The 24,717-nt window shown below is 39.1% G+C and overlaps 1 protein-coding gene across 2 annotated transcripts in view; it reads left to right on the top strand.

Moving 5' to 3' along the window:
• LOC119818531 (signal recognition particle 54 kDa protein) overlaps positions 1-24,717 on the top strand; it is a 67,420-nt gene that overhangs the window by 17,269 nt on the left and 25,434 nt on the right. The window contains exons 5-16 of one of the 2 annotated variants that reach the window (XM_038335993.2): positions 1,090-1,194; positions 2,346-2,412; positions 2,504-2,561; positions 5,241-5,391; positions 7,317-7,465; positions 7,770-7,870; positions 8,431-8,517; positions 11,160-11,233; positions 11,570-11,678; positions 16,822-16,992; positions 19,724-19,819; positions 21,409-21,881. In XM_038335993.2, coding sequence (XP_038191921.1) covers positions 1,090-1,194; positions 2,346-2,412; positions 2,504-2,561; positions 5,241-5,391; positions 7,317-7,465; positions 7,770-7,870; positions 8,431-8,517; positions 11,160-11,233; positions 11,570-11,678; positions 16,822-16,992; positions 19,724-19,819; positions 21,409-21,500 — 1,260 coding nt within the window. In that variant the 3' untranslated portion in view covers positions 21,501-21,881. Of the gene's footprint in view, positions 1-1,089; positions 1,195-2,345; positions 2,413-2,503; positions 2,562-5,240; positions 5,392-7,316; positions 7,466-7,769; positions 7,871-8,430; positions 8,518-11,159; positions 11,234-11,569; positions 11,679-16,821; positions 16,993-19,723; positions 19,820-21,408; positions 21,882-24,717 lie in introns of those variants that run through there. The other variant, XM_038335997.1, reaches the window with a different exon arrangement.

Here is a 24,717-nt window from a genome sequence, read left to right as displayed (position 1 = left end):
TAAACATCAATGACAGACTGCCCGCCTTGCTATATGAAGCCCTAGGTTCCATCCCTACTACCAGAATTAGCTTTTCATTTAATTAAACGTTCTCTAGGTTGCCCTGGCTGTCCTGGAAATCAGCCTGTAGACAAGGCTGGCCTCGAATTCACAGATTCTCTTCCCTCTGCCCTCCCGAATGCTGGGATTAAAGGTGTAAACTACCACCTCCAAGCACCTTTTTTTTTTTTTTTTTTTAAATTTAAAAGGAAAGACAAGGGGGCTGGAGAGATATGGCTGAGAGGTTAAGAGCACTGGCTGTTCTTCCAGAGGTCCTGAGTTCAATTCACCACATGGTATCTCACAATCATCTATCATAAGATCTGGTGCCCTCTTTTGGTGTGGAGGCATGAATGCAGGCAGAGCACTGTATACATAATAAATGAATAAGTCCTTAAAAAATATTTACAAAATATGTATATACTGGCTGAATTTGAAGATATGGTCTATGAGAAAAGAAAATATAAAATCTCATATAGATTGCATGCTGAAATGATAATGTTTGGGTAATAAAAATGTATAGAGGCTAAATAATAAAATATTTTATTTTATATATTATGAGAAATTTTTTAAACTACACTTATTTGTGTGTGTGTGTCTGTCTGTCTGTCTGGCAACTGTTGTACCATTTAAAAAACTTAAGGGAGTTGGCTGTTTCCCTCCATCCTGGGGATTAAACTGAGTTGTCAAGTTTGATAATCATCTTTACCTGTTGAGCCATTTCACTGGTCCCCAAATTTGAATTTATATGGGGTGTACAGGTGCATTTGTTTTGCATTTGTGTTGTGCTACAGATATATGATGCAGATGAGCTTCTTATCTCTAGTTGCTTTGATCTTAAAGGCCTGAGAATGACTTCAGCACCGCAATATTTTGTAAAACTCTTAAATTTCACTCTGCATGCTGTGGACTCCTAGAGTTGCCTAAGAATGTTGGGATTATGGTGGCTTCGATAAAATGGGAACATCCTTAGCTTAATGTTTATAATTTAATGTTATGGGATTTTGCCTGTCTTGTTGGTCCGACATTTTTTTTTTTTTTGGTATATAGCTTGTAGATCCTGGAGTTAAAGCATGGACACCGACTAAAGGAAAGCAGAATGTTATCATGTTTGTTGGATTGCAAGGGAGTGGTAAAACGACAACATGCTCGAAGGTAAATACACCTGAAAAATGACATATGGAAGATATATTTGTATGAAGTTTTATTTTAAGGCTGAGCTATATATTGTTGTTTTATTTTGTTACTCTATGTATCTCCTCTGCTTTTGTAATATTTTTATAGGACATAAAGTGGAGTCCTATAGTCTTCTATGATATTTGTCAGAATGTTAGACTTCTAACCCAGGTGTGGTGATGCACACCTGTAGCTCCAGACACTTGTGGAGGTGGGAGGATCTGGAATTCAAGGTCATCCTCAGCTACATAATGAGTTGAGGTCAGCCTTAGCTATATGAGACCCTCTCAAACTATGAAACATAATGTTAATTTTGGTTTTTTTTTTTTTAAAAAGAAAATTCCTGTCCTTAAAGAATGTAAGTGTGGCTGAGTGGTGGCACATTCTTTTAATCCCAGCACTCGGGAGGCAGAGGCAGGAGGATCTCTGTGAGTTGGAGGCCAGCCTGGTCTACAGAGCCAGTGCCAGGATGCCCAGGGCTGTTACACAGAGAAACCCTCTCGTGAAAAACAAAGCAGAAAGAAAAGAGTGTCAAGTGTGTCCAGATGTAGTGGAGGAAGAGGCAGGTGGGGGTCTCATGTGCTGAGGGCAGCCTGTTCTCTAGTTCCTTCCAGACCTTCCACAGCCACACGATGAAAGAGAGGGTGGAGGAGGAGAGCTTGTGTGCACACAATAATTTCTTTTTAATTGAAGAAAGCAAGGAAATTTACTTTCTCTTTAGATATGAAATTCCCCTTTGAGTGTCCCACTGTGTATGGTACAGCCCTTTATCTTACATATCCTTATGTTAATTTTCCATTCATTGACCCTTTCCTATGACTGGGTTCCCCAACTTGGTTGCTAGATTATTTTCTCTCCCTGACAAGCTTTAGCCATGTTACAGTTTGAGGGCAGGGGTGATGGCTGTCTAACAGTGATTGTTGCTGCTTTACCAGCTTACATTCATTGAGTGAGAATTAGACTTTAAAACTCTTCAGAACTTTTGCTGCACCTCAAAATACTTAATACTACATTCAAGAGAATTATGAGCAATTTTACTTTACTCCTTGGATAAATTAAAATTAAACAAAAGAAGTTTTATATACAATGATTTGTTTTTTGATGCTTTATTTTTAATCTTCCTTTCCCAGTTAGCATATTATTACCAGAGAAAAGGTTGGAAGACTTGTTTGATATGTGCAGATACATTCAGAGCAGGTAGTGTTTTGAAATTCAATTTTTTTTCTTCCTCTTTTTTTTTGTAATTTTTATTGTCAATTTGAGGCTTCATTAACTCTTTATCTCTTAGGAGCGTTTGACCAGCTAAAACAGAATGCCACCAAAGCAAGAATTCCATTCTATGGAAGGTAGGTTACTAATTTTTTATTTTTATTTTTTTGACTTTTTGCAGCTCAGTCTCAGTTGTAGTCCAGTCTGACCTGGCTGGCCTCTGACTGTCTCAGCTCACAAGGTGTGTGCCACCATACATGGCTTCCTTTCTTTTTTATTTAAGACATCTGAAGCATCCTCATTAATATATGCTAGGGAATATATTCTTGAAATTCTTTATCACTTAACTCCATGTAGTAGGGGCCTGACACCCTGAGTTTGACTCCCAGAAGCATGGTGGAAGGAGAAAACCACCTTTGGAAGGTATTCCTAGACGTCCACATATGTACTGTGGCACATCTATGGGTGGGTGTGCTTACATGTGTGTGTGTATGTACATACACCTACAAATAAGACTATTTTTAAAGAACTAAAAATTTGAAGTATATATTAACATACCTAATTAGCACTTTTAATGCTTTTTATTATTTCCATACAGATATTTATAGGAATATAGATTATTTTAAATTAAAATGAGTCTGCTGTCTTAGTTAGGGTTACAGTTTCTATGAGGAAACACCATGACCTAAAGCATTTTGGGGAGGAAAGGGTTTATTTGACTTACACTTCCAAATTGTAGTCGATTATTGAAGGAAGTCAAGACAGAAACTCAAACAGGACAGGAACCTGGAGGCAGGAGCTGATGTAGAGGCTGTGAAGGGTGTTGCTTACTGGATTGTTCATCCTGCTTTCTCACAGAACCCAGGCCCGCCAGCCCAGTGATCTTATGGAGTCATTTTCTCAGTTGAGGTTCTATTAGATAATTCTAGCTTGTGTCAAGTTGACGTAAAATTAGTCAGCACAACTTCTTGGTACTTTGAGTCCTACAACAATGGTTGTATGGATTGCATAAATTTATCAAAACTCATCAAATGGGAATGGTACATGTAGCTTATGGGATGAGTACTTGCCTAGGATATACAAGGCCCTGAATTTAATACCTAGTTCCATAAAGAAAAGAAGAAGAAGAAGAGCAAAAATTAAAACAACAACCCCCTCCCCCCAAAAAACCGATCCTCACTCAGACGACTACAGAGAGGACTGAGGAGGTGGCTCAGCAGGTAATGTGCCTGTCAGCAAGACTGGTACATGCGTTCCATCTGCAGGGACTTGATAGCAGAAAGAGCATCTGTTTGTCCTGTGACTCCCCAGGTGCACCATGGTTTATTCATGCTTATATATGTCACATATATAAGTACACACAACAAAACAAGTACAGTGGTGTGCTTATAATAATAAGAAGAACCATTTGTTAGAGTAATTTAATTTTAGAATGATAATTACTGCAATTTTTTTAATGTAACCTACTATCTGTATATATGTACTTATTGTCACTTTTTTGTTTGGTTTTTCGAGCCTTTGCTGTCCTGAAACTCAGATCAGGCTGGCCTCAAACTCAGAGATCCACCTGCCTTGCTTCCCAAGTGCTGGGATTAAAAATATACATCACCACCACTGGCTCAATGTCCCTTTCTATAAAGATCTTTGATCATGTTTTCTTATACCTTACAAATTTTAGTTGTATGGCTATAATCTGAGGTGGCAGCGTGTACTTTTAATCCCAGCACTTGGGAGGCAGACAGGCAGATGTCTGTGAGTTCAGAGCTAGCCTGGTGTACAAAGCAAGTTTCAGGACAGCCAGGGCCGTTACATAGAAAAACCCTGTCTTTAAAAACCAAAAAAGGCGCCGGGCAGTGGTGGTGCACACCTTTAACCCCAGCACTTGGAGGGCAGAGACAGGCGGATCTCTGAGAGTTCGAGACCAGCCTGGTCTACAAGACCTAGTTCCAGGACAGGCTCCAAAGCTACAGAGAAACCCTGTCTTGAAAAACCAAAATGAATGAATGAATGAATGAATGAATGATTACATAATGTTTAGTAATGCTAATAGCTGTCATTTTGGCTTTAATTTTTTTTATTCTGTGTGTGGGTGTTTTGCTTGCATATATGCCTGTGTACCACATGTGTGCCTGCCCTGTGCCCTTGCAGTCTAGAAGAGGGACTGGAGGAAAACGTGGTTGTGAGCCCTGCTTTTTGGTGCTGGGAACTGAATCCAGGTTTTCTGGAAGAGCAGCCAGAGCTCTTAAGTGCTGTGCTGTCTCTCTAGCTCCTGTTCATTCGTTCCTTCTTCCCATTCTCTTCCTCCTGTCTGCCTGCCATCTTCCTGCCCACCCGCCCTCCCTCTCTTTCTTCCTTCCCTCTTTCTCTGTTTTTAGAAGTATTTATTTTGTTCCCTGTCTTTAATATGAACATACCAACTTCAATGTACATAGTAAATGATGATGTCATCTGATGGGGTGCTATACAATTTAATAACTTCATAAAATGATACCAAAATGTTATTAAATGGAGAGACAGGCATAATATGATTTGTAGCATGACTTCTCTTATTAAAGAGGACATTAAAGCATTAAGGAAGCAATTCAGAAAAAAAACATGCATTAGAATTATGCATACCTTTGTAGGAAAGCTTAGTGTTGCCTCATGCCAAAGAAATGGCTTCTGTGATTTTACTTACTAGGAATTTCTTTTAAATCGAAAATATATTTTCACTTTTTCAGAGTAGATTATAGGTAAACTGACAATTTTCAAGTAAACAGTATTTGGATGTTTTCCCATTTTAGTGTTGTTGAAGTCATTTGTTTCATGTTTAATAGCTATACAGAAATGGATCCTGTCATCATTGCTTCTGAAGGAGTGGAGAAATTCAAAAATGAAAATTTTGAAATTATTATTGTTGATACAAGTGGTCGGCACAAACAAGAAGATTCTTTGTTTGAAGAAATGCTTCAAGTTTCTAATGCTATAGTAAGTAGCTTTCCACAGAACACCATTTAAAGGACTTCAGTCAATTTAACTATGAAATCTGATTGAGTGTTTAGTGAATATAAGCTACTTCTTGCCTATAAGAAATAAATTGAGTAATTATTTCTGCTTTGGGGACCTATAACTGTGTTAGGGACTTAATGTCATCATTTTTGGTCTTCAGTATAGAAAAATAATAACGAAAAATTAAGAATTAACCTTAAATATTTGTTGATTTTTCTCATTACCTAAATTCAGTAGAAACAATAATTTTGAAGATTTTTCTTTTTTTTTTTTTTAAATATTTATTTATTATGTATACAATATTCTGTCTGTGTGTATGCCTACAGGCCAGAAGAGGGCACCAGACCTCATTACAGATGGTTGTGAGCCACCATGTGGTTGCTGGGAATTGAACTCAGGACCTTTGGAAGAGCAGGCAACGCTCTTAACCTCTGAGCCATCTCTCCAGCCCTTGAAGATTTTTCAAAATGAAACCTTAATATTGTCATTTAATGTCTTCTTTAAAACTCTTCAAAGATGGAGCTGGATGTAGTGGCACATGCCTTTTATCCTAGTACTTGGGGAGCACAGATGGATCTCTTAGAGTTCAAAGCCAGCCTGATAACATTATCTAGCTCTAGGCCTACCAAGGCCTAGACCCTGTGCATTAATCACTGCTTTTTTTTTTTTTTTTTGCTATGAAAGAGACAACATGACCAAAGCAACTCTTATAAAAGAAAGCATAATTGTGACTGGCTTACAATTTCAGAGTCCATTATTACCATGGTGGGGAATATTGTGGCACACAGGCAGATATGGTACTGGAGAAGTAGCTGAGAATTCTACATCCAGATCTGCAGGCAGCAGAAGATCTAGGCCTGGCACTTCAACAAGGCTATGCCTACTCCGCCATGGCCACACCTACTAATCTTTCCCAAATATATGAGGCTTTGGGGGCCATTCTTTTTTTTTTTTTTTTTTTTTTTTTTTTTTTTTTTTTTTTTTTTTTTTTTTTTTTTTTTTTTTTTTTTTTTTTTGGTTTTTCAAGACAGAGTTTTCTTGTGGCTTTGGAGCCTGTCCTGGAGCTAGCTCTTGTAGACCAGGCTGGCCTCGAACTCACAGAGATCCGTCTGCCTCTGCCTCCCGAGTGCTGGGATTAAAGGCGTGCACCACCACCGCCCGGCTTGGGGGCCATTCTTACTCAAACCTTCACACTAAAACAAAAAATTATGGAAATAATGTAGGGGTAAGAAGTAGTTCAACACCTGTTGCATACCTTAGAAACTCATATTTGGCCATTGGAATGTTGTCAATAATTCTTTGGTTAGTGATTGGTACTAATGCGTCTTTTTAGTGCTACTCTTATTTTGACGAATGGGAGCAGATCTAAGGGACTTAGCCTCAGTACGTTATTGATTGTTTTCGGGATACACCCTTCTGCTTTGTTCTTGTTCTGATTTACTTTTACTGTTCATTTACCTTCAGTGTCATTCATGACTATGTTTGCATAACCACCTCCTATTCTTCCTCTTCCTCTTTCTTTCTCTTGTTCTCCTCATTTCTCTTTTCTTTCTCTATCCTTCCCTTCCTTCCTCCCTCCCCCACTCTCATTTTTGAAACAGACCCCAGCTAGCCCTGGCTGTTCTAGAACTGGCTCTGTAGACCAGCCTGACCTTGAACTCAGAGAACTTGTTCTTGAACTGCCTCTGCCTCCCAAGTGCTGGGGTTAAAGGCGTGCACCAGCACCTGCAGGCAACTTTTCTTCTTTATTCAGGTCTCAGCTCCAGACCTGTATGTTACTTAATTCACGGTGCTCCCTCAGTCAGTATTTATTAAATGATATTTATTGTAAACATTCTGTACACACTTATGTAATCTTTTCTTAACATCAATAAAAGCAAGTCTCTTTCATTTGTTCTTTCTAGCAACCGGATAACATTGTGTATGTGATGGATGCGTCCATTGGACAAGCTTGTGAAGCCCAGGCAAAGGCTTTTAAAGATAAAGTAGATGTAGCTTCAGTAATAGTGACAAAACTTGATGGTCACGCTAAAGGAGGTGGTGCTCTCAGTGCGTGAGTATCAGTCGAAGTCACACTTGTTGTGGTTGCCCTGTAAATCATTTGTTCTATGCCTTGGCAATCGTGTGTATGTGTGCTATTTATGAGTTTCTTATTCTGGTTTTTAAGAAGATTTTAGTAATGAATTGATGTGATCTGTAAAAGAGAATTAAGTAGGAGTAGATTTTTGGAGAGCCTGTCTCGTATAGTTCTAACTAATAAAAGGAAATTTAAGTTTTATACCTTTTGTCTGTTATCTTTGAAAAATCTGGATATTTGTTTTCTTTTTTGAGGTTATTATTTTTTTTTTTCTGTGTAGAGTTGCTGCCACAAAAAGTCCAATTATTTTCATTGGTACAGGGGAACATATAGATGACTTTGAACCTTTCAAAACACAGCCTTTTATCAGCAAACTTCTTGGTGAGTACAGTGTGGGATTAGAGAGCCATCTCTGAGATAGTATGGATCATAGAGCCAATTAGGGTTTTAATACCATACTTAATAACTAGCTTCAGATGGCCATTTCCTTCTGTGTCTTACCATCCTAACCTCTGTCTTACTTTTCATTCTTTGTTAAAGTGCTGGGGATCAAAAGCCGAGCCTTTCGTGCTACTGAGCTGCATCCCCAGCCCTCTATCCTCTTATTTTCTGTGGTTAGGATGATAAAATAAGTTGTTGAATGCAGGCTTTTTGGGAAGAATTTGAGCACACAATGCAGAAATATGCAGTTATAGTAATAGAAGTTGTAACGATAGTAAAACTTTTCTGACGTCTTGAAGTGGTATAGTTATAGATCATGGAATTAGGAGGTTCCCTGATTTATGCCTTTGCTTCCTCCTTAGCACCAATTTTTTTTCATATAAAATACAGTAAGAGTGTTTAACTAACCTTGCAAAACTATTACATGTGTGAGTATATTTTGTATAATGTGAAGGTGAGTATATTATTAGCTGCTCATTTTTCTTTTTGGTGTCTTACAGGTATGGGTGACATTGAAGGACTGATAGATAAAGTCAACGAGTTGAAGCTGGACGACAACGAGGCACTTATAGAGAAGCTGAAGCATGGTACATTTGTAGCACAACACGCATTTGATCTCAAATATTTTCTCTTTCATTTCTTTGTTGTTGTTGTTGTTTGTTTTTCCTTTTTTTGTGGTGCTGAGATTTTAACCCAGGCCTTTGTGCATGCTAGCCAAGTGCTTTACCGCTGTCTGCCTCCCAGCCCGCTAGTTTCCTGAGAGAGATCTTACTGTACAGGTCAAGCTCGCTTTGGACGTCTGATCCTCCTGTTTCTGCTTTGGTTACAGATGTGCACTAGTGTACTTTCCCTTGGGCGTAGCACATGTCCCACAGCACTCATGAAGAAGTTAGAGGGTAACCTGGGTGAAGCTGTTCTTTTCCACCTCTATATGGTTCCAGGGATTGAATTTGGGTCACTGGGCTTGCAAGAAAGCCCCTTTACCCACTGAAACATTTTCCCAGCGCATCTTTTGATAAATTTGCTGTTAACTATTGGAAATGATAATGTCTATTGTTAGAATCAATGTTTTCAAATACATTTTTAAGCTCGGCATAGTGGCTTTTACCTTTAATCTCTTTGAGTTCCAGGATAGCCTGGTCTACAAAGTGACTTCTAGGTTATTCAGAGCTCTGTCTCCAAGAAAAGGTCACATGCTTATTTTAGATGATTTATACGCAAATCATTTTAATTCTTGGGCATCTGAACAGCTGCTGAAATTAGTTTTATCTTATGATCAAATTAGCTGAAAATTAAAATAGAAAGTTTGATTTTCATTCTTGAAACAAAAACAGTTGAGAATTCAGTATACACTTAGTACATTTATATTTTGACATGGGGTCTTGTAGCTGGGTTGGTCTGTACTTTATAATTATTGTCATCCATTACAATCATTTGATACTTATCTTCCCTGCTTGAAGGTGAAGGTAAGGTTCATAACTGTGTTCTTCATCTTTCATGTTCATAGTACCTTGCTCAGTGTCTGACACACAGGTCTTCAGTAACTGTGGGTTCAGTGGCTGAAATTATCCCTCGTCTTGATTTCTTTCCCTTCTTTCATTTTGTGTGTTGTTTTGTTTTTTTGTTTTGTTTCGTGTTTTCTTTTGAGACAGGGTCTCACAATGTGCCCCTGGCTGTCCTACAACTTGTTACATAGGCTAAGCTGGGCTCAGATACGCCTGCCTCCTAAATTCTGGGATTAGAGGTGTGCACCATGCCAGGCCCTTCTTCCATTGTGAAGCAGTGCCCTAGTTCTGCTTCTGTATACTGCAGTTTGTCTGTTCTGACTCTTTAGGCCTCTGAGGCATTTTTGTTTTGTTCCTAATGTTTTGCCCATTCTGAGGTCACCAGCTCTACCTAATTTCCTAATGATAGCTTTCATGTTCTCCAGTTGTTAATATTTGACAGTTGTTACCTGGTTTTTCTAATTTCAAAGCTTTCACTTGATTCTGTTGTATAAGTTTTCTGTTTGTTCAGTGGTCACTTATTTCATTTTACAAATCAAAATTTGTGTGTGTATACTTACACATGTCAAGTCACACACATGTGTGGAGGTCAGAGGATAACTTGCTGTAGTCCCTTCTCTCCTTCCTTTATGTGGATTCTGGGGATCAAACTCAGCTTGTTAGGTTTGGTGGCAAGCGTCTTTACCCACTGAGTCATCTAGATGGTTCCACTTCTTTATGAATGGCCAAAATGAATGCTGGACTCTAAATTCTCATCCTTACAGCAGGACAGCAAGCACTCTTGGTCACTGAGCCAGTTTATTTTACACAGCATGATTTCTCCCTTAGTTTATTATTATTGTTGTTGTTGTTATCATTATTAGTGTATGCACGTGTGTGTGAGATATATGAGTAGCATGCTGTGGCATGTATCTGGAGATTAGAGGACAACTGATAAGTTCTCTGCCTCCACCTTTTCTGGTTTCCAGGGATTGAGCTCAGGTCATGAGTTTGCATGGCAAGTACCTCATCCACTGAGCCATCTCACCAGTCCACAGAATTTGGTTTTGGTTTTGAGACAGAATCTTCCTTTCTAGTCCTGGCTAGCTATAAACTGGAATGTTCTCTCCTAGGCCTTCTGAGTGTAGAGATCACAGGTGTGAGCTACCATGCCCATCAACAAAATATTTTTATAGTCATTAATGAAACCCTAGTTTTTTTCATACAGGGACTCTATGTAGCCTTGGCTGTTCTAAAACTCTACGTAGACCAAGCTGTTGTCAAACTCACAGGATCCAGCTGCCTCTGCTGGGTTTAAAGGCATGTGTCATCACTCCTGGCATTATTTGAGTACTATTTTGTCCTCTGTCTGTCCAATTTAAATCTTACAAATCATTTTCACTATTTTATATTCTTGCTGATAATGCATAGGAATTTTACATGTTCTGTATTCTCATTAGTGTTTGCTGTGTCCAAGCCTTTTAGTTGTAGCCATTTTAGCAGGTGTAGTTTGCCTTGTTTCTACCTTTCTGTTTATTTGTATACGTCTGCCTAGCGTGCCTGTCCATGTGCTCATTGCTCCTTGCAGCACATTCATCCTGACTTCCACACAGTAGCTGTGCCGTGAATGCTTGTTGATTGGATAATATGCTTCAAGATGAATTCATGATTAAGGAAAATACTAGTTTTATTGAATGGAAATGTACATTTTCTACTATCTCTGAATTATTTATATTGCATTTCAGGTCAGTTTACATTGCGAGACATGTATGAACAATTTCAGAATATCATGAAAATGGGCCCGTTCAGTCAGATCTTGGTTAGTTATCTTTGAATGTTTCTAAAATTTCTTTATATGTTTTTGTGTTCATTTTATTTGTACAAAGAAAGCAAGTTTAATGCACTGCAGTGCAGCAGGCATGGCTATAACAGAAGAGCCTTATTAGTGTGTATCGATTGTTAAAATAGTGGATTTCATTATGACGCTCTCATGAGTTTATATGATATACTTTATCTTTTTATTACAATTTGTAAGAACAGTTATACTTGCATAAATCATTTGGGTAAAATGTATCTTTTAAGAATTAATTTCAAATTTAAATAGTGACATTTTGAGCAGTATTAAGTCATTGATAACTGTTTAAATCTGTTTTAGGGGATGATTCCAGGTTTTGGAACAGATTTTATGAGCAAAGGAAACGAGCAAGAGTCAATGGCAAGACTGAAGAAACTGATGACAATAATGGATAGCATGAATGACCAAGGTAGGAGAGTAGGTGACTGAGGGCAGTATTCTGAGATCAGCAAGGGAAGAGAGTAGATGACCGGGGGAGGGGGGGGGTAGTATTCTGAGTGTCAGCAAGTTTAGAGTTTCATATTTTCTTGTTGGCAGGATGGAAGAAACTTAGGTCAAAAGCTTATTTTTAGGTAGATCTGAAGTAACTTGTGAGCACTGTCTTAAAGGGTTGTGATCACTGGACTGATTGATCATTGAAAGAAATTCAAAATACAACACTGCTCTAAGTGAGTTCCAGAGAAAGAAGTGTATGTTTCCATCACGTTGATAGAAATAAATGGGGAAAATTAGAGTCAATTTTGAGAGAATCCCAGACTTAAAAACATTAAATGTTGGCTGGGTATGGTGGTGCACTCCTTTAACCTAGACACTTGAAAGGCAAAGGCAGGTGGAACTCTGAGTTTGAGGCCAGCCTGGTCTACATAGCAAGTTCTAGGCTGGTGAGCGATACATTGGTGAGTTCCTGTCTCAAAATAATCAGGGCCTGGAGGGATGGCTCAGCAGCACTGACTGTTCTTCCAGACATCCTGCATTCAATTTCCAGTACCCACATGGTGGCTCACAGCCATCTATAACTGCAGTCTTGTGGGACCTGGTTTATTTTATTTTATTAAATTTTTTATGGTTTATTTAACTTTTATTTTATGTGCATTGGTGTGAAGTGTCAGATCCCCTGGAACTGGATCTTCAGACTGTTGTGAGCTGTCATGTGGGTGCTGGAAATTGAACCTGGGTCCTCTGGGAAGAGCAGTCAGTGCTCTTAACCACTGAGCCATCTCTCCAGCCCCGGGACCTGGTTTATTCTTCTGGTGTGCAGTTGTAAGTACAGACAAAACACCTCTATACATAAAGTACATAAATAAGTAAATCTTGAAAAAAAAAAGCCATTTATAAATAAATAAACTCAGTGGGTTTTTTTTTATTCTCTTTCATTCCTGATGTGTACCTTTAAAATGTAAACCATTTAATCATCACAGCTCTTAAGTGGGGATAGTTCACTATCATCTATCTTTTCCAGGAAAAGAAACTAAGTTTAATCATGCTGAGTAAAAAACTGTCAAGGATGGGGCTGGAGAGATGGCTCAGTGGTTAAGAGCGCTGACTGCTCTTCCAAAGGTCCTGAGTTCAATTCCCGACAACCACATGGTAGCTCACAACCATCTGTAATGAGGTCTATTGCCCTCTTCTGGCCTGCAGGAATACACACAGACAGAATATTGTATGCATAATAAATAAATAAATATTTTTTTAAAAAAAAAACTTTCAAGGTCACTGGATGGTAGAGAGGCTGGGATCAAACCTAAACATGTTTTTTGGGATGCTATCCTCAGTCAGTCTGTAGGATACATGATGGCTCTCCCACATCTGAAAACCTTTTTTTTTTTTGATTGTATTTTTATTTGTTTGTTTATTGAAAGCCTTCTTTTTATGCCTGGCAAGGGAGTACGTACAGAAATGTCAGACAAACATATTTTGGTTTGACATGTAATAAAAAAATGTTTTAATTAGAGTTATAACAAAGTGACACATACTTCTTTACTTAATTATTCAATTACCACAAGTTTATTTTTAGTTTCAATAAAATCCCAGTCTCTAGGCAGGGTCTTGCACGTCTATGATCCCAGTATTTGGGAGGGGGAGGCAGGAAGAATAGGAATTCAAGGTCATAATTAAGTTTCAAGCCAGCTTGAGGTACATGGAAACCCTACCTCAAAAAAACAAAAATAATAAAGTCTCAATAAAAATCATTTTCATGTGTGTAGAGATTGGTACTACTGATTCTCAAGCTTAATCAAAATGGAAAATGCCAAGACACTGGGTACATAGACACACCTGTAATGCTAGCACTGAGGTAGGAGGACCTTGAATGAGCTCGAGCTAGCCTGGGCTCTGTGGCAAGTACAAGGTCAGCAGCAGATGGAAAGCAACACTTGGTTTCAGAGAAACCAAATAAAAACAGTCTAGAAAGGAACAGGTCAGGTTAACCGAAACATCGTGAAAACTGTAGATGTCTGATGTAACCGTTCTTTCTCCCTCGAGAGTCATAAGATGTTCTGTAATATTGTCTTCTAGAAGTCCTCCCGTTTTTCTTTCATTCCTGCATCAGGAGCTCTGAGAAAGGTGTGTTTGTGTAGGGAGACAATTGACCCAACTGTGTTCGTGAAGACAGTCTTAGCCTCACTGCCCTTCGTTGCTGTGCTTTGCAGAAATCAGTGTTTGCATGTGTGGGTGTCTTCTGCTCCTGGATTCAATTTTGCTATTTCATATATTTGTTCTGTAGTTCTTGTTTTTGTTTTGTTTTTTTTTGTTTTTTTTTTTTTTTTGATTTTTTGAGACAGGGTTTCTCTGTGGCTTTGGAGCCTGTCCTGGAACTAGCTCTTGTAGACCAGGCTGGCCTCGAACTCACAGAGATCCGCCTGCCTCTGCCTCCCGAGTGCTGGGATTAAAGGCGTGCGCCACCACCACCCGACTGTTGTTTTGTTTTTGAGACAGTCTCACGATGTAGCCTTAGCTGTAACTTGTTATGTAGACCAAACTGGGTTCAAATTTGAGAGAGATCTCCTCCTTCTGCTCCTGAGTGCTAGGATTAAAAGCATGTGCCACCAGGCTTGGCTTCTCTGTACTTGGACCGATTTTAGTAACTTTGCAGCCTGTATTTCCTATGCTGTTAGCCAGTCACTGGGCTTGCTAAGACTGGGGCCACCTACTTTTTTAATAGTGGAAACTGATTTTTTTTTTAATTATTTATATGTATGGGTGTTTTGCCTACCTGTATATTTGTTCATAATATGTGTGCTGTGCTCAGGGAGGTCAGAGAGGGCTTTGGAGTCCTTGAAACTGGAATTACAGGTATTTGAGATCCTCTGTGTGGTGCTGGGAAATAAACCCTTGTTTTCTGGAAAATCGACCAGTACTCTTAACCACTTAGCTACCCCTACCCCAATTTAATTTTATTTAGTTTTTGGTCAGTTTTTTGTTTGTATGTTTTGAGATAAGTTTTCTCTGTGTAGCCCTCCCTGATTGTCCTGAAACTTGCTCTGTAGACCAGACTGGCCTCAAACTCAGAGATCTGCCCACCTCTGCCTCCCAAGTGCTGATTAAAGCTGTGTACTATCACTGTCCAGCTGCCCCATCCTCCACCCCATAAAATATCTTACTTAGTTATTTATTGCCTGGAAGTAGCACTTGGTTTATGTGTGGAGGTCAGAGGACAACGTGGAGAAGTTGTTTCTCCTTCTACCATATGGATTTCAGGGGTTAAATTCAGGTTATTGGGCTTAGCAGCAAACAGCTTTATCTGCTGAGCCATCTAGACTGCTTGTTAAGGAATGTTAGGGCTGCTATGAGTGTTAGGCTAGGCATATCATCTGACTAAAATTCTGTTACTCAAGAGGCCAAGACAAGATCACAGTTTGAGCTCAGCCTGAGATACAAAGAAAAGGAGACTGAGAGGTGTTTTCTGTTCTATCTGGGTTCTGTTTATTTTACTTTGTTTTTGCTTGTTTTGTTTTGAGACAGTTACACTATAGAATCCCCTCCCTTTTTTTTTGTTTGTTTTTATGACAGGGTTTGCTGTATGTACCAAGCTTTGTGATCCTCCTACCTCAACCTCCTGAGTATGCCTGCTACCTTCCATGTTTAGCTTAAAGTAGATATTTTGACTGAAGTCCACCTCATTCCTTACATTGCATACAAATAAAGGCAGAACAACTGCACCTTATATCTTGAATGATCAAAAACCCAAAGGGGACTTGTGAGTACACTACAAAAGGATTAGAATATCACCAGCTCTAATTTCTCCATTATAGAAAATACAAGAATTTCTTCATTAATTATACATAGACTCCACTGTCTTCTACTTGCTTATGAGATCTAAATTTGTAAATTAGGATTTAGCAACTGTTTAATAGGTTGAATTGAGGTGAGTGTTTCTGTTCTGTTTTTGAAATAAGCCATATTCTCATGGTATGTGGAAGACATAGAAAGAATAAATATGTGAAACACTGTGGTAGAGAATTTCCAAAGTCCTCAGATTGTTTTCTTCCTTTTGAAGCTAGGTCTTACGATGTAGCCCTAGCTGGCCTGGGTCTTGCTGTGTAGACCAAACTGGCCTCAAACTTAGATCCTCCTGCCTCTGCCTCCTGAATCGTGGGATTAAAGGTGTATGCCACCATGCCTGTTAGTTCTCAGGAGTGTTTTGTTTAAGTTATAGTTGAAGAATACATATGTTTGCTTTGTTCTTTTTATTCTAATGCTATAATACTTTAAAATATATTTTATATTAAAATTTTAAATTAGAAGCAAACATGACAAACATTACCATTTGTTAAATCTGTTTTATGGTTTGACCATTTATGTGTTTATTGTTCAGTATGTAAGATCTTTTTTTGTTTTGTTTTGTTTTTCGAGACAGGGTTTCTCTGTAGCTTTGGAGCCTGTCCTGGAACTAGCTCTTGTAGACCAGGCTGGTCTCGAACTCACAGAGATCCGCCTGCCTCTTCCTCCCGAGTGCTGGGATTAAAGGCGTGTGCTACCATCGCCCGGCCTTGTAAGATCTTTTATAATGCACAAAGAAATGACGCTTTCTCTCTGTAAAAAGAAGCTGACTGGGGAAATGGCTCAGGGGGTGAGCACTTGCTGTGAGGCAAGATGACTGAATTTCAAAACCGCAGAATCTGTACAGAAGCCAGGCATGGCTGTATGTTCCTTTGCCTTCTCTGAGCAGTGGAGACAGGACCCTAAGGAACTTGCTGCTCAGCCAGTCTACCCAAAACAGCAAGTTTTTAGGGTCATTGAGAGACCCTCTGTCAAACAGATAAGTTGAGAGAGTACTCATTTGTACATATGTATACATAAACACATGCTCATACATGCATATGTGCGCACACATACCCTCCCCCATGTCTGAGGGTTGGTGGAGTGCTTGCCTAACATACAGGAACCCTCTGTTAGGACCCAGGAAACCCAAGTGTTTCATTTGACTTCATTTCTATTTTCTAATATGTTTCCATTTTTGGGAATGGAGGTGTAACTCAGAGGCAGAGAGCTTGACCACTGTGATAATAAATGATAATCTTTTGTAAATGAAATTATTTGGTCCTTATCTGCAGAACTGGACAGTACAGATGGTGCCAAGGTCTTTAGTAAGCAACCAGGCAGAATCCAGAGAGTTGCCCGAGGGTCAGGTGTATCAACAAGAGATGTCCAAGAGCTTCTGACGCAGTATACCAAGTTTGCACAGATGGTGAAAAAGATGGGTGGTATCAAAGGACTTTTCAAAGGTAAGGGGAAAATGCGGATTATCACTTAAAAGATGAAGTTAAAACACAAAGCATTATTAGAAAAGTCATTGCTGAATTTTTTGTGTAGGGTTTGGGGCTTAACTCAGTGGTAGGGCCTGTCTGAGTTCCTAGGTTCCATCCCAGTACTGAAGAGGAAAGGGAATCTGAAGTTAATGTTATAGTCAAGAACCACCAGGAGTTATGTGATACATGACTTGCTTGTTTTTATAATCAAGATGGTAGACATTAATATTGAAAATGAGATTTTCTTTTTTTATTTTACATACCAACTTCAGTTCTTCCTCCCTCCCCTTCTGCTGCCCTCCACCACCACCTTCTCCCATTTCACCCTCAATCCACTCCTTAGGGAAAGCAAGGCATACTAAGTTGAGACAGGATCGGACCTCTCCCCCCTGTGTTAAAGCTGAGCAAGGTATTCCACCATAGGGAATGGACTCCAAAAAGCCAGTTCATGCACCCGGGATAAGTCCTGGTCCCAGTGCCATGGGCCCCACAAACAGATCAAGCCACACAACTGTCACCCACACTCAGAGGGCCTAGTTGGGTCACATGCAAACTCCTTAGCTTTCAGTCCATAGTCTGTGAGCTCCCATTAGCTCAGGTCAGCTGTCTTTGTGGTTTACCCCATCTCGATCTTGACCCCCTCCTTGCTCATATGATCCCTCCTCCCTCTCTTCAGTGAACTCCAAGCACTCAGCCCAATGCTTGGCTGTGGGTCACAGCATCTACTTCTGTCAGTTATTGGATGAAGGTTCTGTGATGACGGTGTAGTCACTAATGTGATTATAAGGATAGGCCAGTTCAGGCGCCGTCTCCACTATTGTTAGGAGTGTTAGTTGTGGTTTCCTGGGAATTTCCCTAGCACCAGGTTTCTCCCTAAGACCATAATGGCTGTCTCTATCAAAGTATCTCTTTCATTGCTCTCCCTCTCTGTCCCTCTCCCAACTCAGCCATCTCAGTCCCTCATGTTCCTATCCCCAATAAACATATATACTATAGAATATTTAGAGAATGTAAGAGTATATAAAAAGTGAACTCCTTTTCATTCCTCAGAGAATCCAACAAATGCTGTTGGAAACAAAAGTCAATATAACTACTGATTATTTTCCATTTTGCCAAACATTCTTCAAAATATATTGATTAGGGCTGGAGAGATGGCTCAGAGGTTAAGAGCATTGCCTGCTCTTCCAAAGGTTCTGAGTTCAATTCCCAGCAACCACATGGTGGCTCACAACCATCTGTAATGAGGTCTGGTGCCCTCTTCTGGCCTGCAGGCATACATACAGACAGAATATTGTATACATAATAAATAAATATAAAAAATATATTGATTAACTGGGTTGGCTATCACATCACATGCTCATACTCCCACCATTCTTGACCAGCTGCAATTCCTTAAGTAGCTGGGCAAGTGTCAGAACAATACCAGCAGGAATTGTATTGTCCTCTCTCTCTCCCTTCCCTCCTCCTCCTTTCTGTCCCTCCTTCCCTCTCTCTGTCTAACCACTGACTCCTATTTTAGCAGTGCTTGTATCTTGCATGCCTCTTAGATCTTTAACTGACTTGTCTGCTTTTAAAAGTTTGTTTCTTTGTGCATCTACTGATTAGAGTTTTGTTGGTCAGTCACCTCTTCCTTGGTCAGTCCCTCAGTTTTTCCTCCCTATCGCTCTGTAATAACATCTTAGTATCCTTGCTTTTCATCTGCAAAGACTGTCCCAAGGTTTTCATTTTACTTTATTTTAGGGCTGGAGGTGTAGCTCAGAGGTAGGGTGCTTGACTAGCATGTTGAGGCTCTGAGCCCTAGTCCACCACCTCCTCTCCAAAGTTTCAAGTGGGCACAGTGTCTACAATCCCAGCAGTTAAGAGGCAGAAGGATATCTTCAAGTTCCACATCAGTTAGGACTGTGTAGTAAGACTTATCTCAACAAACAAAACAAAGCAGGGAATAGTAGTGTATTCCTTTGATCCCAAGACTCAGGGAGGGAGAGGTAAGCCTGGTTTATAAAGAGAGTTCTAGGACACCAAAGCTACATAGAGAGACCCTGTCTTAGTCAATCAAACAAACAAATAAAAACACATTTTAATATAAGCCATGCCTGTTTATCTTTTCCTTTGATCTCTTTTACTCATGCAGTCTTTCCCGTGTTGATGCCACAGGAATCAGCTTAGTATTTCTTCTACTCATTTTTTGTTTGATTGATTGAGTGGGTCTGGCACTAAACCCAGAATTTCATGCATGTTGTGTAGGCACTATCCCACCAAACTTTATCTTGCTCAGATTTATTGTTTGTCTTTTTATTCCTGCTGGAATTTATTTTGCTATGTATAGTATAAAATAAAAGGATATTGCTTTTCTGAAGAATTCATTTCACTATTCTAGCCCTCTTTTGATTTAGTTTCTATAATGTAAAATAAAATACTTAAATTGATCTGTGTAATGATGGCCCATGCCTTTAATCCCACCACTCAGGAGACCTTTGATCCCATTATTCAGGAAGCAGAGGCAGGTGGATCTGTGTCTTTGCTGGCTTATCAGTGAATTCCAGTCCAACCAGAACTAACGCAGTAACACCAATGAAAAGCATTTCATACGATCCTTTATAAAGAATTTGTATTTTTCATCAAAAAGATGTAATTGAGAAAAATATTAGTAAACTGTATGATATTCTATGCCATATCATAAACTAATTAAATTTTTTTGTTTTATCAGGTGGTGATATGTCTAAGAATGTGAGTCAGTCACAGATGGCAAAATTAAATCAACAAATGGCCAAAATGATGGATCCACGAGTTCTTCATCACATGGGTAAATACAAAATCCTTGTATTTACAGATTGTAATATACAGTTAAATTTATGAGGGTTGTAGTTTAATGGTAAGACTATTGTAGTGCTATATGAAAACTTGTTTAAAAGATAAGTGGTTGAAGGAAGATGACCATCTGATTCTTGATTGTTAATCATTCTAGATAAGCAGTTTTTTGAACAGTTTATGAAGAACTTTGTGTCTGTGTCTCTGGGTGTTTTGTGTATATGATGTGTGTGTGTGTTCCTGCTTTCTTGCTCAAATAAGATCAAAGGACAGACTTCCAAAGTCAGTCCTTCCTTCTGTCTTGCTGTAGCAGTGTCTCATTTTTTCTGCTGTGCTGTGTGTAGTCTAGGCTAGCAGGCCTATAGCCTTTACCTTGTTGAGTGTTGAGGTTGCAGATGCACACTGCTGCATGTAGCTTCCTGCATGGGTTCTGGGAATGCATGTCACTATCAGGCTTGATCAACTAGCACTTTTGCTCACTGAATCATCTCCCTAGCTTATAAATAAGCTGAGGTTTTATGTTTTCCTCTGCTGCCATTTATGTGTGTGTACGTGGTGTGTGCAAATGTGTGCATGTGTAAGCTAGAACAAGTACTGTGGAGATCATGTCTTCCTCTCTTGCTCTCTACCTTTTTAAAGATAGTATCTCTAACTGATGAACTTGTCCCTTATTGAGCTAACTTGGTTGGAGCTTGCTGTTTCAGCTAGTCTGGATGACTGGCCACCAAGTGATCCACATGTCTCTCTCTCTCCTCCCTTCCTCCCAGGCTTGGAATTTTAGAAACACTGGACACTGTACACAGCTTTTGTGCAGGGGCTGGAAATCCAATTCAGGCTTTCATGCTTGTGCACCAAAAAAGCTCACTACCTAAGGAGCCATCTTCCATACCCAATTTTTTTCTAGTTTTATAATTATTTTATTTTGTATGTTTATTTGGGGATTTGAGGGAGAGGGGTTTGAGACAATGTCTCACTATATAGCTCTGGCTGCCCTGGAAGTTGGTATAAAGACCAAGCTGGCCTTCACCTAAGAGAGATCCCCCTGCTTCTGCCTCCCGAGTACTGGGATTAAAGACATGCGCCACCACTGCCCTCAGTTTCCTTTTCTATAAAAATTTTAGATAATATCTCATCAGGAGATTGTGACAAATAAGAAAGCTAATATATGTGAAAGCATTTAGTATGGTTCTGGGTGCTTAACAAATGATGAATTCTTTTTCCATAGGTTCTTTGAATCATAGCCCCTATCCCAAATTGATCAATTTTATAAAACGAGTTCTTGTTACAAGAAGACTTAGTATCGATATAGGAAATGTTTTGTTTAGACTTCTTGAGTGTGAACAGGAACTATTCCAAGATATTTCATGTTTTACCGTATTCTTCATGGTAACTTTATGGAGCACATTTTCATTTTTTTTAGATGAAAATAAATCTAATAATACACATTTTAATTTGGTATAGTTTTAAAGTCTACAGACTAAATTGCTGTCATTTTTTAGAAATGAAGGTACTTTTTAGGCACAAGCAGTAACCATTTCACAATCCACGTGGTCATGACCTGTTTTAACTCTCTGTTCCCTCTAGGTGGCATGGCAGGACTTCAGTCAATGATGAGGCAGTTTCAACAAGGTGCTGCTGGCAATATGAAAGGCATGATGGGATTCAATAACATGTAAAGAAGATGCCTTAATAGAAACTGATGTGGTTGATTATGTTATCTGCTTAGGCCTCAGAGTTTCCCTCCCTTTTTCAAGTGGGGGAGAAGAATGTTCTTGCCTGTCTCGCCCTCTTTCTTTCCTCACCCTTTCCTTCTCTCTTCCTTCTGACGGAAGGGAGAAGTGGCCGGTTGTTTCAGAAGTCATCATATTCCTGCTTCAAATCTTCTGTTCGTTTCACCGTCATAACACTTATTAAGTTAAACAAATCATGATGTCAAATTTTAGTTCGTAAAGGTTTTTAATTGTCTCAAAAGCCAAGCATCTATAAACAGTCTCGATCAGTAAATTACATGATATTGAAGGAAAGTCTGCAAAATAAACTTCAAGTGATAATTTAAAGGGTCGTTAACTTTCTTTATGGTCTAACGTGGTCAGTGTACCCCCCCCCCCCTGAAAGTAGACAAAAAGCTGGCAGGTACATTTCGAGGGAGATATGGTAGAAATAATTTAATCATGAATATTAGGAAATGTTATTTATTTTAGAATAAAATAATTTATTACAAAAACCTGAGCTTTGCTATTTTAATTAAAAAATTTGGTTAAGAATTTGGTTACAGTGCATAATGATGTTTTGTATCTAACTTAAATTTTTACATGTTTGGGGTCTCGTGGTCCTTGATTGTTTTTAAAGCTATTTTTATGTTTCTTACATACTATTGCCAAAATTATGTTTTAGTAATAGATAATACATAAATTTGCTAATGAGAAAGTAAAATTACTAGGCTACAGTATTGTATATTAAAAATAGTAAGGGCACACAAAGTTGGTTGGGTTATTAGTAACTTGCTGCACATGTCCTTGTGGATGCACTTGTACTTTAGCACATGTGAGGTTAGAGGACTTTTTTTTTTTTTTTTTAAATAGGTCTTGCTCTGTAGCTCTGGCTGTCCTGGAACTCACTCTGTAGACCAAACTCACGTAGATTGCCTACCTCTGCCTCCCGAGTACGGGGATTAAAGGTGTGAGGCACGACACCGGGTTTCAAACACAAATTGGCAAAAGTCAATTCTCATTTCACCATGTGGGACTAGGGGTTGAACTCAGGTCAATCACACTTGGCCCCGTGTGCCTTTACCCACAGAGCCATATGTTGTCATAGGCCACAGCTTTTTATAAAACAAAACTGTGTTCGAGTTCATGTGTGCACATGCCAGGGTACACATTATTGGAAGTCAAGACAACCTCAGGTGCTAGTCCTTGCCGTCTACATTGTTTAAGACAGGGTCTCTTGTTAGTTAACCTTCACGTTTCTGAGGATTCTCAGTTTCACCTCCCATCTTGCTGTAGACGTGCTTGGAACTACATTGCTACCATGTTTACCTTTGGTTAATTTTTGGAAAATGGCTCAGGCTGGTCTGGAACTCAATGACAAATCTGCTTCAGCTTCCTGAATGCAGTAATTATAGTAAGTTACCTTTTTTTCTTAAAGATTTATTTATTTATCAAGTATACAATGTTTTGTTGCATGTATGTTTGAACACCAGAAGAGGTCACTAAATCTCATAACAGATGGTTGTGAGCCACCATGTGGTTACTGGGAATTGAACTCAGACCCTTTGGAAGAGCAGCCAGTGCTCTTAACCACTGAGCCATCTCTCCAGCCCTAAAAGCAGATTTTTAAATGTTTTTTTTTTTTCAACAAGAAATAAGTATGTGAGGGGGAAACCTGTAAATTACCATTCTTTGAAAAGTATTCTCGTAAAGAATGCAGTTCAGCTAGGCGTGGTAGTGCTTAGCAAATCTAGGATTCAGGAAGCTGAGGCAGGAAGATCAGGAGTTGGAGGCCAGCCTAAGTTATGTAGACCTTGTCTCAAAAACCAAAAATGTAACAAAAGAATGCAACTGATTTTGTGTTTTGCTTAGGTACAGATATTATAGCTAATAATTATTGTTTAGTAGAGGACTATGATTTCAACCCTACTGGGCACTTGTATTCTGGAAAAATTACATATTTTGTGTTCTGCAGAATTGGCATAGCAAGGCATAGCTATAGAAATATGAGCTAGAGAAAATGCTGATTAAATTGCACACTACCTTTTCCAGGTATGCGTGTTAGTGATTTCTGTTTTCTGGGTATTTTGTCTTGACTGAATAAAAGTAAATGAGATGAACTTTTGGCCATAAAATCCTGAGTACCTTCTGCATGTGTTTTGGTATTTTTATGTTTGATTTGAATTTGTTTTCCAAAACTAAACAGTGACAAAAGAACCATTAGAGATCAGGATGCCCCTAGGTCAGTATATTAGTAAGGGGTAAGGGTTCTCAAGAGTCACAGAACATATTAAATAAATCTTTGTCTGTCTGTCTGTCTGTCTGTCTTGTCTTGTCTGTCTGTCTGTCTATGGAATTTATTGGAATGACTTACAGGCTGCAGTACAACATTGACCTGCTGTGAATGGAAAGTCAAGAATCTCATAGTTGCTCAGTCCCACTAGGCCTGGTGTCCCAGCTTTTTTTTGCATTTCCTGGAATCCTGAAGAAGTAGACTCCTATGCTAGTGGCCTGCAACTTTGCATTTTGATTGATTGTTGTTTTATGTAATTGGTCTCTATTTGTTGCAAGGAAAAGGGGTGAGGACTGCATTTTATCTGTGGGCACAAAAGAATTATTTAGATGTAGTTAGGAGTTAATGCTCATATAATAAAGTGACAGTTGTAGGTTCTCCAAGATCTGCAACTTCATTAGCCTCTGAGTGGTTGGCTAGGTTCGCAGTATCAGGCATAATGTCCAGTCCAATTAGAGAACTGTTGATTACCCCCCAAGGTATGTGTGCCTCATAAACATTCCGTGTATAGTGGAGCAAAGGCATGACAGCTCCTGCTGAGAGTTCACATTTTGATCTGTAAGTCAGAGGCAGAAAGAAGAGGATTTTGAAACCTCCCTCTGGAGACGCCTCCTAGTCCTTCCCAAACAGTTCCATCAGCAGACCACATGTTCAAACTTAAGAGACTATGAACACCATTCTCATTCAAACCACCAAAGAACCAGACTCAGGTAGGTCTTACTGAAGAGCAGCAAGTTGCTTTGAACATGCCCATTCTCCAGTCCCCAAATTTCTTTAAATTTTACTTTAAATTCCAATTACAGTGTTTTGACCATGGCAGTATTTTATCAGATACTATCTTCTGTCCTCTGCTTTCAGACTGAAAGTTTACTGGTGTGCTTAATTTGCATC

The sequence above is a fragment of the Arvicola amphibius genome, chromosome 7 (assembly GCF_903992535.2).
Source record: "Arvicola amphibius chromosome 7, mArvAmp1.2, whole genome shotgun sequence".
Taxonomy (NCBI): domain Eukaryota; kingdom Metazoa; phylum Chordata; class Mammalia; order Rodentia; family Cricetidae; genus Arvicola; species Arvicola amphibius.
The sequence above is the reverse complement of the archived record's forward strand: the minus strand, read 5'-3'. Positions and strand labels throughout refer to the sequence as shown.